The 13941-nt window shown below is 27.9% G+C and overlaps 1 protein-coding gene across 1 annotated transcript; it reads left to right on the forward strand.

Annotated features, from left to right (window-relative positions):
• Positions 1-9427: 9427 nt before the first annotated feature.
• LOC112688529 lies at positions 9428-13696 on the forward strand (the record flags this gene model as incomplete). Its single annotated transcript, XM_025561782.1, has 7 exons — positions 9428-9752; positions 10164-10389; positions 10454-10586; positions 12459-12664; positions 12736-12992; positions 13072-13279; positions 13595-13696. Coding segments are annotated over exons 2-7 (1098 nt in total), but the record flags the coding sequence as incomplete, so codon positions are not given.
• Between the last annotated feature and the right edge of the window lie 245 nt (positions 13697-13941).

Raw genomic sequence — 13941 nt, forward strand, 5'->3', positions numbered from 1 at the left:
AACTTTTGATTCCATTAGAATTGAGAAACGAAAAGTTCGAATTTCGAATTTAATTTCACGCAATGGCGTGGCAAACTCAACAATTTTCAGAGGCAAGTATATTTTGTTGAAATCCACCCATATAGCCGTATCTGGTGGGGTCCAGGGTGTCTGGATTCCCCACCAAAATGTCTTCAATATTTTACGAATGTTTAAAATACTTATTTATTTCAACACCAACTTAAATATTTTCAGTCAAAAATGACTTAAGCTTCAATTAATCATTGACTGTTTTAAATTGTATATCATAATATATGAAAATATGATATTAATTTTAATAAATGAAGATTAAATCTTATTCTGTCTTATTTTTAACTAAATATCAAAAGTTAAAATCTTAATTCAATAAAATTACAATATACATATTTTGGACCCCTCCCAAAAAAATTTTTTAGATACGGCCTTGCCCATCCACCCTTCAAAAAACTGTGAGGCGGCCGCCTCTCGATTACCCATATCGCCTCGCCATTGATTTCACGTACATGGAAAATAGACAAGATTTAAATGAAAATAACTTCTGGTTACGTATTTGATTTTAGTGTGTCGATGTTTCCCGAAAATATTCTACTAAAGAACACGATCTATTAAAGTCTGTCGAACAAGAGAAACAAACACGAGAAATATATTAACAAATTTTTTATGAGAAAAATGTAATATGTTGAACAATTCTCAAAAGACAACCGTTGATTTTCCGAGGAAATAAATGTACAACGCAACTGCAACGGGTTACACCCAATGTTGAGACTTATTTAGATAATTATTTAATTATCTTTTATTTTATCTAGATAAATAATTTCACCATCAGATAATGAGATAAGATAATAAGATAATAATAAGATTTAGATAATTTCATTATCTTAAAAATTATCTAATATAAAAAATCCATCCACCTAGAAAAATATGTTTCAGTTAAAGGACGTATCGCCCCCGCCTTTTCATCCTCGTCAAAAAAACAAGTCCATGGACTTTTCGTCCCATCTATTATTAGAATAGGACATTTGGCCCCCGGGAGTTAGATAGATTTATTTATGCCTAACCATAGGACGTTTGGCCCCTGGAATTTTAAATCACTAAATTTAAATCGTTTTTTTTTTAACTTAAATTTAAATTATTATAAAACGCACAACTGTATAACAAATTTAAATCCAAAATAACCGTATATTGCTTAAACCGTACACGCCGCAATCGGCGAATTGTTACGAGCACGTACCTACCAATAAAAAAAAACAATTATAATGATAATAATAATAATTTAGTTACAATTATATTAAATAAACATAAATTATAAATAATATATGATTAATTTTTCCTGTCACATTTGTACAAATATTATAATTAAAATAAATCTATATAACTCCAGGGGCCAAATGTCCTATCTTCAGTGGCGCCAACTCGTATTTCATTTGGTGGGGCGAAGTATAACAATTTGCTAATACCACCACCCAAAAAGTTAGAGCGAAATAATGAGAAGTTAAATAATTGAATAATTATATTATAAATTTAACCATCATAAAGTCGTTCGCTTCGCTCACGATTTATCACTCCAATTTCACCTATTAAGTAGGTAATAATCAGTAGTAGCGTATCAAGGAGGGGTAAGGGGGTTATAAACCACCCGAAAAATTTTAATTTATGTATATTATCTATTGATTATAATAAAACATAAAATTCAAAAAAATTTAATGTTAAATTTTTTCTAACCCCCCCAAAAAAAAAATTCCACTGCTAATCAGTCATTATTTCTTACAGATGCCTATCAGTATATTTTTACCCATTCATAAGTAACTGTCTCATTCTCTCTTATAATTATAAATTTATAATTTATCATTTTACCATACATTGATACCTTAACTCTAATTACTGATACATATGAAATACCCATAGACCGTATACTAATAGACAGAGTAAGGGTGTAGTTCGGCGGTCTTGCAAGGCTGCGCTACTCAACAGGACCCGGTGAACTACACACATGCGCAGTAGAATTTCAGGTTGTGTGTGTTTATGGGTGTTTTTTAAAAATGTATTGTATGATAATAACTGTCGACTGATAACAATTATTTAAAACATCAATAGTCAATACGCTAATATTACTAATAGGCATGCATTGAACTTAGTGCAATAATTATTTACAATACGTTCACTTGTAAGTTGTAAAATAAATTTGTATAACTTTGTATATATTTAAAAATAAAATATCAAAGAATTTATCATCGTTAACTTATTTTACTTTGATTAGGTATAATATATTTATAATGGTTTTTTTCTTTAAATTTTTTAGTTTAAATGCTGTTCTTAAAACCAAATACTTGTATAGAAAATTGAATTTCATAAATGTATTAATAATGTTTATTTATTATTTGTATACAAATAAAAGTTTAATTTATTATGTAAATAATTAAAAAAATTTTCTATTTAAAATATGCAATAAAAATTTAAAAAATATGCATTTATAGAAAAAAAGTTGGAAATAAGTTTGCATACCACAAAACAAATTTATAACGAATCAGATTTATTCTATTTGCTTTCCGAAGAAATGTTTTGCAAATTTGAAATTTGCAAGTGCATAGCCCCGAGCTCTATTATGTTATAACATTATTATAATAAAATAAATAAATAAACATATTTTATGTCGTCAGAAATGACAACACTGCTAAGAGGATTGCTGTGACCGCATCACCCAACCCTGCCAACTAAGGATGCTCCGTCTATGAGTATAATGTCTATGGAAATACCAGTGTACAAGCTGCAAGTATTATCAGTAAACCTATACATTTTTAATAATTTTAACACTTCATTTTCTCTATTTTTGTCAAATACTATTTTTCACAAAATGTTGTATAAAAAATAAAAGAGTATACGGACATAAAATTGTCATTAGTATTTAATAGTGTCTAAAAGAAACAACAAACAAAGAATTAGACAAAAATAATTATTATCACATATATATTATTTACAAATTATGCTTTATTATTACTTTACGATATTTAAATTATAGTTTAATAAATAATAAATTAATATAATAAAAATGTAAAACACATCAATAACTATGTCATAATCAATGCTATATCAAATTTACAAGACATTCTCATAAGTCATTCCAGTTGATCAGTTCCCATAGTTGAACTTAGTAAGGTTAGCTTAACTTATTAAGATCTTAATTAATTTCATTTTTGAAAAAGAGCGTTCAGTTGTTATACTACTAACAGGCAACGTCACAGCAATTTTAGAGCCATATACAGGTTAGAGAAAACTGATTTTAACTTTGCTTTACAAAACAATTAAAACAATGATACCATACTTGCAGTGTTATATGGTTGTTTTAGATCTTCATATATTTTATCACTGTCACTATCTGAATCATTGGAAATATTATTGGTAAATTGACTGCTTTTATAGATACGGTTGGGCAAATAATTAGATTTCAACAGCTCTTCATAATAATTCACGAAATGACAATATTCACTGACCAATGCATCTTTATCGATACACTTTTTATAAATATCCGCGAACAAATTAAATATTTCTATTGGTAAATCATTTGCCTTATGTCTAATTTCAAGAATTCTACGATGAGTTAAAAGTGATAAATCTTTGAATAAATGTTGATTTAGTTCATTAAATCTACAATCTATCTGTCTATAAGTATTGTCAATTACTTTATAATAAGTTTCAATCTTAAAATATGCAAGGGGATCTGATTCTACTTGATAATTTGCAAGTTCACCAGTCATCTTTTTTTTACATGAACGAATAATGGGTAATGGAATAAACTCAATATCTTTGTTAATGTCTAGGTCATTCTTAAGGTTATTTACAAATTCTTTTGTTTGAGTATTTCTTGAAAATTATCATAATTTCTTATGGCAAAAATTTGATTTTTTGTTCTATTTACCATTTCTGCAGCAGCAAATAAGTTCAAATCATGATTTTGGAGTATTTTAGAAAGTGGCTGACGGGAAGAAAATAATTTTTGAAAAATAAATGTTGTAAAAATGAACCTTTCAGTTGTCATGTATGACCTTAGATTGCCTGCTTCAAATTCAGCTTTACGACCTGTAGTTTCTTCACTATGTCTTATTGAATCTGATATATCTAGAATAGCTAAAAAAGTGTCATTTACAGTAGTCAATGCTGACGATTGGGAGTTCTGCCTGGTAGTATCAACTTTTTTCAAAGGTTTTATTTGACTTTTAGGATATCTTTGCTTTTGAAATTTTTCAAACACCCAAACTCTATTTTTACTCGAGCTTACTAAATCATACAGTTTTTCTAATGTTCCAAAAAGATCCATTGCATTAAGACAACAGCTGACTGAATCAGTAACAATTAAATTCAATCTATGTGCTCAGCACCACACAAATTTAGCATGTGGGTTAATGTTTTAAATAAATGCCTGTAGACCATTAAAATGATCTCTCATGTTGAATGCCCCATCATAAGACTGACCTATTAAATTTTCTTTCCACAATAAGTTATTCATTTGGCAAATGTCTTTAAATACAGACATCAAACTTTTTCCAGTTATCGAATAAGTACTTTTCATGGCAAGAAATCTTTCTTGTACACAACCTGTAGCTTCAGTCACATATCATACCACAAATGAGAGTTGATTTTTAAGTAAAATATTAAAGAAGTATCCAAAGAAATACTAAATACTACAGACTTCGAGATAACAGTTGAAATTTTTTTAGAAATATGAGATAAAATAACATCAATCATTTAATTTTGGCGTTACCAAGAAATGAATGATAATGTACTTTTTTCATTTGTTTAAAGTTTAGTTAAATATGAAGCAATTACTAGCAAGTGAGAAGACAAAAGTAAGAGAAGTTACTTATAATTTCCTTGAAGACTGTATGAAAATTTTTCGTTGTGGCCATGTAAAGCCAAATTGTGACGAGCAAGATACAAAATTACATCAATTACGATTATGGCTACTTTTAACTTTTTTTCTTCCTCTAATGAGGGCATCAAAGATAAAGAATTTTTACGAATTTTAAATTTAAGAGAGTATCAATATGTGAGGAAGATGTTTCGTGAATAATAAAATTTTGAACAGCGTCTTTTCATTTGAAGAAGCCAATTTTTGTCCACGTTTTGGAAGAATTGTTTGAAAATAAAATATAATATCAACAAAATACTTTATCAAGATATGGTGAATAAGAAAGCCAATCTCTTATTCATAATGTGCCATCATGAAGAGGTTTCTTATATCATTGTGGAAGACATTTTCATTTTATTTTATCCTTAGGAAATATACCTGTTCGAAGATCATCTTTTTGTGGCTGACATGGTCCCCATTTTAAAATAGTATCCATTAGTTGAGGTGAAATGTTTTTTAAATGCATGAATCGGACAGGATCATTTTGACAAAAATGTATTGAAGAAATATCTGGAAAATTGATTTTTTGAAACTCTTAGCTGTTCTCAATATCTATTTACTTTCAACAGTTAAAGATAGCATTAAATCAACCATTGATGTGTTTTCATTAAAATTTATACTTTCAACAGTTTCCACGATTTTTCCTGTGAACAAATTTTGTTAATTATTTTTATGTAACAAATATACTAACAAATTTGAAATTAATAATGATTTAATTAATATACCAGTAACAATTAATGTTAATAAACCGTCATCAGTCTCTGATTGTTATGGTAGATATCTTTATTAAAAATATCTAGAACCTCGAGGCCAATATTAGGTATTTTTTCAGATTGTTGGATCTAGATATGCCACAGTTTTAATTCAATTAAAGAATCATTAGATACCATGGGAAAATAAAATTTAATCAATTCAGTAAATTCATTTTCATCTTTTTCAGTAACCTCATGTTTAGAAAATAAGCATTCAAATCCTATAGAATGATAAAAATAAAATATTCAAATAATTAAAATATTAAGAAATTTTCAAATGAAAATGCAAAGAAGTTCTAAACCAGTGCTTCACAACGGGGGTGATATCGCCCCCCAGTGGGCGGTGAAAGAGTACTGAGGGACGGTGAGCTTGTTTTGGGCGATTATGGGGCGGTGAACTTTTTTTCCGTTCAATGCAACGTACTAAGATTTATCTGTAATTATTTTCTCTTTAATACAATTTTAATTTTTAATTAAATGAGGAGGCAATATCACGTAAGTATTCCTCAAACAGTCCGTTTTACTGAGATCGATTGAAATTCGAAATAAGTTTCGGTTCGATTCTCGGTCAGGTTTTTTGTAATTTTTTTAAATTTTTTTTTTTTATTACGCCAATCTATTTATTTTTATTATATTATTTTTTATAGATCGGACTAATTACATTAATTAAAACTTACATTAAAACTTAAAACCGACCAATACTTACATGTGATTATGTTGTTGATGGCGGATTTCATCCCGTGCACCAGGGATGTGAGCAATACAATAAATTTAATACTATAAAGGCACAGCCCCTGCGTGCATGCAACCACTGAACCACAGTCACGAACAAAGATATAAGTTTGCAGCGTAGGATGAAAACCACATTAAATCACAATTGATGCTGGTAAGTGAACACCCTAAAACATGGAAACGAATAAATGTAAGGCAATGAAGTTCTATAGAACAACACTCGTTAAACATCAAAATATAGAAGAACGTGGTTTAAACAAAAAATGGCTGTAATAATAATAATACACGTGAACGAATTCGAGGTGCACACAACGAAAAAAGACAAGATACGAAAGATTAATTGTGTATCATACGACGGCCGAAATCAACACGCCGCGTTTGTGGCCCGCGGCGGAAAATTCGTATTTTGTTCTGGTTCTTCATACATTCCGTTACCCGCATTTATAGAAAATAAAAAAAGCAACTATTAATATTTGTAATACTGATGACAAATGTTTTAAGCATAGCGTGTTGATGAAGCATATTAATTCTGCTCATCCTGAAAGATTAACTCATTACACAAAAATACAGGACAGATATGATTTTTCTAATTTAAATTTCCCTGCCACATTAAATGATATTCAAAAATTTGAAAAAAAAAATGAAGTATCAGTCAATGTTTATAGTATAAAACAAGGAGAAACCAACATATAAAAATAATGTAAAAAAATTTCGAAAAAAAGTTTTGTCGAATCAAAATTCAATAAATATACCACAGCCATTTTATGTTTGAATCACGTTTTTCTTTATTTTGATATTCGATGAGTGTTGTTCTACAGAACTTTATTGTCTTACATTTATTCGTTACCATGTTTTAGGGTATTCACTTACTAGATTCACTTAATCAATTGTGATTTAATGTGGTTTACGTCTTACCTTGCAAACTTGTATCTTCGTTCGTGACTGTGGTTCAGTGGTTGCATGCAGGGGCTGTGCCTTAATTGTATTAAATTCATTGTATTGCTCACAATCCTGGTGCACGGGATGAAATCCGCCATAAACAACATGTAAGTATTGGTTGTTTTTAAGTTTTAATTTAAGTTTCAACTAATGTAATTGGTTCGATCTATAAATAATAATAATAATAATAATAATAATAATAATAATAATAATAATATTATAATAAAAATAAATAAATGGGCGTGACAAAAAAAAAAATTAAAAAAATAACAAAAAACTTGACCATCATCGAAATCATTAATATTTCGATGCATGTGCAACGTGCGATAGCACCACAACCCAATACGCGCTTTTTCTAACTGTTGTCTCAGATTTCAGAACAAGAGTACAAAAAGTGAAAAAAGTACGAATTACGAACAGGAACTTACAGGAGCCCGCTCAAATGTTTGATCACACTTAAGCAAACTTAAGTTTGAAGACTCCTGGGTTTGGTGACGATGGTGGACGTTGCAAAAGCCCCCAAACATTCCCAATTATTTTAAATGAATTCTCATTAATCATGGATATGTTAAGAAATATAAATACTTTGGTCAGGTATTAGTAGTAGTAAGTCAAATAAATAACGATATCTTCGATACCCGCGCTAACAACACGGGTCGAACAATAAATATTATTGACATCCCTACAGTCAAAGGACTGCCCAAGATCCATGCCGCCGCGTGTCCCTATATAACAGGGACACACATCACCCTTCCCTGGCCTCTTGATCTTAGGTCGTCAGTGCATGCGCACCAATCGTAAGATCAACGAAGAGTTTATATCTGCGATTTATTCTGACTTATAATTTTAATCCGTTCGACTTGTGTTTTTCGTACGAGTGTTGAAGAGTATCCGGATCCAGTGCAATTAAATTCTGCATTTGTCCTTTTTTTTCAACCTCGCATCGATATCTGAAGGTCTACGGAAAAACAAGTGCTGCTTTATTTGGCTTGGCAGACTGCGTAATTGCACTGATCGGCTCTTGAACCTTCACAACCCTGAGAGCCCTCCCTTAAACAAAGAGGAAGGTAACAACCCTTTAATACATTAATACCTCACCGCCATTAACATATATATATATATATATATATATATATACCATCTCCGCCCTCCTACGCCTTTATTTTATTTTTTGTATTTTTGGGTTATTACAATGCAAGATCAATAAATTTACAAATTAATAATATCTATATTACATATATTTTAAATAGCACATTATTACTTATATTTAAATTCTATAATTATTAATTATACCTCATATATAAATTTAAAAAATTACCAAATGTGACAAAATATAATCAGCTAATACAAGTTCATAATTCTTATCGCCTTGTAACATGTAGCGTTAGTAGACGGCGGATTTTTCGTGGTATTTATAAACAAAATAATATTTATTATACTCGTAGTTATAGAGTCATAAAAGAAAAATTATAATTACATATTTTTTATTTTATGTTGATCCTCAATAATTTGCCACCCCATCAAACATCATAAAAATAGCCGCCCCGGGGCAATTCCCCCTCCCTCTTTGTCATCTGTTAAACGCGGCTTTGTCTAAAGTGTGTCGTGCCGTTTTGAACGCGTGAATGCGTGGCGCGTGGAATGTATAAATGGAATAACTAATGTAATTAATTAACTAGGCCGATTTGGACAAATTCGACCCACCGAGTTTTCTGTATATTACTGGCCCACTTACTAACTGGCGGCCCTTGTCCAAATTTTTTTAATCGCATATTTCAATAGGTGCACTAATCTTCAACTTTAAACTATAAATATTTTCTGTTAGTGGCCTTTCACAACTTAAAAGGCCAAAAATTATCGCGGCCCACCGAGTTTTGCTCGGTAACTCGCCGGGCCAATCCGGCCCTGTTAGTTAATAATAATAATAACTAATGGAATAAATAAATTTTAATTTATATTTAATTTTGTTTTTATAACCCGTCTGTCAACTGTATTTAGTATTTAAATACTATTATTAAGAATAATAAATTTTTTTTAAAATATCGATTATTATAATAGTTGTAATCGCTTATCAGTAGTTATTGATCGCCGCGTCGACACGAAATACAAATAAAAACGATAAAACGAATAACCACGCACAAGAACGCGCATGAACATTTCAAGTTTTGAACACGTTCAAACGTGCAAGACTTCGGCGAATCGTTTAGACGAAAATTCTTTCCCGCGTGAAAACCCTCACGCCATTCAATCGCGCGGTTAAAACTGAACGTGTGAAGGGTGCTTTAGTTTTGTATATATATTCGTACTTATCTGTTGAGGAGAGATATTTTTAATTTAAATGATAATGACACTATTTCCTTTAAAGTCTGCATTGTGGATTTCCAGGAAGTTTATGTAACTCAGTGAAGGTATGTAATTCTTATATTAGTAGGTTAGAATGACTTCTTAGCAATAAAATATAACTTTTAAATCATTTAATAAATAATAAATGTTTTCGAGCAGTTAATGGAATAATAAAATTATTATTTTCCAATTGCATAGACCGTCTTGAAATACCAACATTTCAAATTATTAACTATTTCATACCACGGTAGATAACCTATACTATACCTTATACCGATTATGTACCGCCATTTATAATTTACTACAATATTAAATTATTACGTTATTACTACGGTGTAGAGAAAGATCTTTTAAGTCTTCATTACAAATTGTAATATTCAGCATTCAGATTTCCTATTTTGTAAATCTTTCATAACTCGTCCCAATTAACTTACAATTACAATTGTAATTTTTTACTTAGTTATAAATTGTTTAAGGCAATCCGTAATTACTAGCTAGTGCACATACATTATGGAAAAAAATACGACAAAAAAACCATCATTATTCAGTAGCTTTCTACATGAAATTGATAATGAAAAATTAGGATGCGATATTCCATGTTATGAGACATCGATTCGTGAAACCTGTAATTCAGATGAAGAAAACGCAACAATTAACCTCGACAATAATTTGAATGATTCCAATGATAAATGTGAAGTGATGGTAAAATATACGTATACATACTATGAGTCGCACAAAGGGAGTTACATTTTGTTTTGTCTATCAGCTTAAAGCATTTAATGATGCGTTTGAAACTATTTATGGTGATAATGAGGTTAGTTGTATTCAAGTTCAACAATTATCGGAAGAATTTCAATCTAATTGTGTGCACTTTAAAAATATGTTTGAAATCAAAAAAAGTAAGATTATTATAATAAATTACAGTTATATTTTACCATTAAATTCAAACTGATGATTTAAATTAAATTTATTAAAAATAAAAAAATCTAAATTATTTAATCGTGTTAGTACATAATAGATTGAATAATTATATATGTTTATGTATACAAATTATTTATTTAAATATAAATTGTAATACTTAATATATAAAAATGGGCGTATATCGATTCCAACAGCTATTCATTCCGCTACTGTTCGTAAAAATCATATATTGACTCTGGCAGTTATTGATTCTGCTAGCTATTGTTTATAAAAATCAAGTAGGTATCGATTCTGGTGGCTCTTATTTTCATATGACTATATTTATAAAGAGAAATTAATAAATAAAATTTTTTAGAAAATCGATATAAGTTCCTAATTTTATAAAAATATAAGCTATGAATATATTATATATAATATATATAGTAAATATAATATATATATATATATATACTTTTAATAAATAAATATAAATGTACTCAAATGTCAAAAAAAATTAATAAGCTGTTTAACATAATAATAAAATTGAAAATATATTATAATTTAATAATAATAAATCACTTATTTTTTTTAGTTTTTAAAAGCTCTAGTTTTACTATTTTTCGAAACTTTTATTTTATTTATAAATATAATAATTTATTATTATTAATAAGTATCTGTTAGTATCTTCATATTTAAAACTTAAGTAAATATTAATATACTGAGATGAGATATTGTGAATTAAGAATTTAATTTAGAGTGAAAAGATTTACAATTATTACTGGTGGGTTCTGATGTAACTTCGAGAAACTCACAAATGAGGATTAAATTTTGCTCCATCACCAACATAATTTGTAACGAAATAATCGCAGAACTTACTCATCATTAGGAGAAACTGACATAATATCAGGTGTAAGACAATCACTTACTCTTTCTGAATTCAATAATGGTAAACGAAATACCCGTTTTAGAGACTTACAAATTTTACTTGATTTATCTTAATATACTTTAGACAAACTCAACGAAATAAAGTATAATTTAACATATGTATTTAAAAATATTATTCAGAACGATAGTAGCACGTTTATATAATTTACATAATATTAATTATTAATGTATTTTATTTATTTAATATAATCATTTGAATTTAACAATTTGACCATAATACGAGTATACAATTAAAATATTATTTATAAGACTTTGAATACATCTCTTTCAATTTTGGGTCAAGTGAAACCTACATATTATGATCTGTATATCTGGCCATATACATATTTTTTTTTTTGTATCATTATATACCTTCTTCGAAGTTATAAATTATTTTTGATAGAGTGAATAGTAAATTTATTTTTGAACATTTTGCAACCAAATAAGTAAATTAACGTGTATAATTACATTTGTCTAACAGTAAAAAATATACTAGTGGAATACGTATACGTTTGATTGACTTGATACGACATGGACTTATCTGGTTTTTACTCCATCAAAATTACTTTTTTTTTTTTTTGTATGAAAAATAAATTTAAAATTATGACCATTATTACCAAAAAGTTTTTATATATTTCATACATAGTTAGAAAATTTATTTAAAAATTAGAAGAAAAATGTACATGGAAATATATTCTTATTTGGTTTAATATTATTTATTTTATTTTTTAATAAGTTCGTTTGTATTATATTATAATACTGTAAAAAATAAGTAAACATGATTATCCTATTATCCTTGAATTCTCCATTACATTTTCATCCCTTGAAAATAATTCTTGTTTTCATGCTTGTTGCCTTTTTCCCATTTGTGTTACCTAAACCTACTTTGTGTTGCTGACCTAAAATAAATTTGCATTTTGAGTTTCATACATCATTTTTTTTCCAAGCTGAAATAGAACAATTAAAATCCAAGTATACTCTGATGGAGAATGAATCACTTGCTACTATAAATAAATTACAATTTCAAATCGCAGAATTAAAAATGCAATTAAAACAGCAATCAACTTTTTGTTCCAATATTGGGTCTACATTTGGTTACTACTTGTGGAAAGCAACTCAAATGCCTGCTATAGTTGATATGGTTTTGCAAAAGGTTACCTATACATCAGTTTAAATGTTAATGATTTATGAATGAAATCTAATTAATCATTTTTAATACTTTAGGATAAAATTACAAAAATGGCCAAACTATTTACTGGTATTCTTAGTTCCTTTGTAGAAACGTATAATAATCAGATGCCTCCTATAAACACATGTGAAACTAAATTTATATTAAATATTCTGGGTATAGTAGCTAATCTAACGACCTCTAAATCTGGCTGTCATTTTTTTACACAAATAAATGATGGGATTAATTTAGTTAATCATATTGTGACTTTGGTGCTGTGTACACCTTATTCACTTAAACATAATTTAAAGAAGTAAATATTTTAACTTAATTTTTTCTACTATTAACTTTTATTTAACAACCTAGATAAAATATAGATATTTTATTTTTAGGATTGCTTATGCAGTACTGTATAATGTGAGTATTCAGTGCAATGGACATGTGCTTATGGAAAATAATAAGTTAATTAAAACATTAGATAATGATTTAAAAGTAACTACTTACAAGGATATTGATGATACGTTATTATTTTCTTTAAAACTGTTACATTCATTGACTAAAAATATGAATAAATCAATGTGCACCATTGTTAGGAATGAAGTAAGTAATATCTTATTTCAGATATATGTATTTTAAATTATATTTATTACCTCCTTAGTTGGATTTTCCAGAACATACAAAATATATATTTTAAACATTTTAATTAAAAAATAATTTTCTATACATTTATTTATTTCCTAGGTTGTAAATTATGTAAATGCATAGTTTAATTTTTAATAATATGAAAATATGTAAAAGCTTTTATTAATTAATGATTACTAAATCCTCTAAAATACCATTATTTAATTTAAATGTATAAAAGGTGTTTTAATATAATATATAATTCGTATTTATATACATTTGTATTATTCATAGATAAACTTACAAGAAATACTAAAATTGACAAGATATACTGAAACAGAATTAACAGCAAGAAAAATATATGAAAACGTTAATTTTTCAATTGAAAAATATTACAGTAAGTTTGATTAATTATCTAATATACTAAAAAAATAATAATGTTAATATTAATTAATTTCACATTTTAAATAAATGCATCATTTATATTCAATAACTCCCATAATTAACTATTTCAATTTAATAAATACATATACATTATAGTATCTACTTGTAAGTTAATTGTTAATTCTAAAAACTATCACATTGCCCAACTCTAAACAAAATGAAAATTTGTGAAATGTATAGAAAAAATGGAAGTTAAT

Source organism: Sipha flava, unplaced genomic scaffold (assembly GCF_003268045.1).
Source record: "Sipha flava isolate LNK unplaced genomic scaffold, YSA_version1 39_pilon_pilon, whole genome shotgun sequence".
Lineage (NCBI taxonomy): Eukaryota > Metazoa > Arthropoda > Insecta > Hemiptera > Aphididae > Sipha > Sipha flava.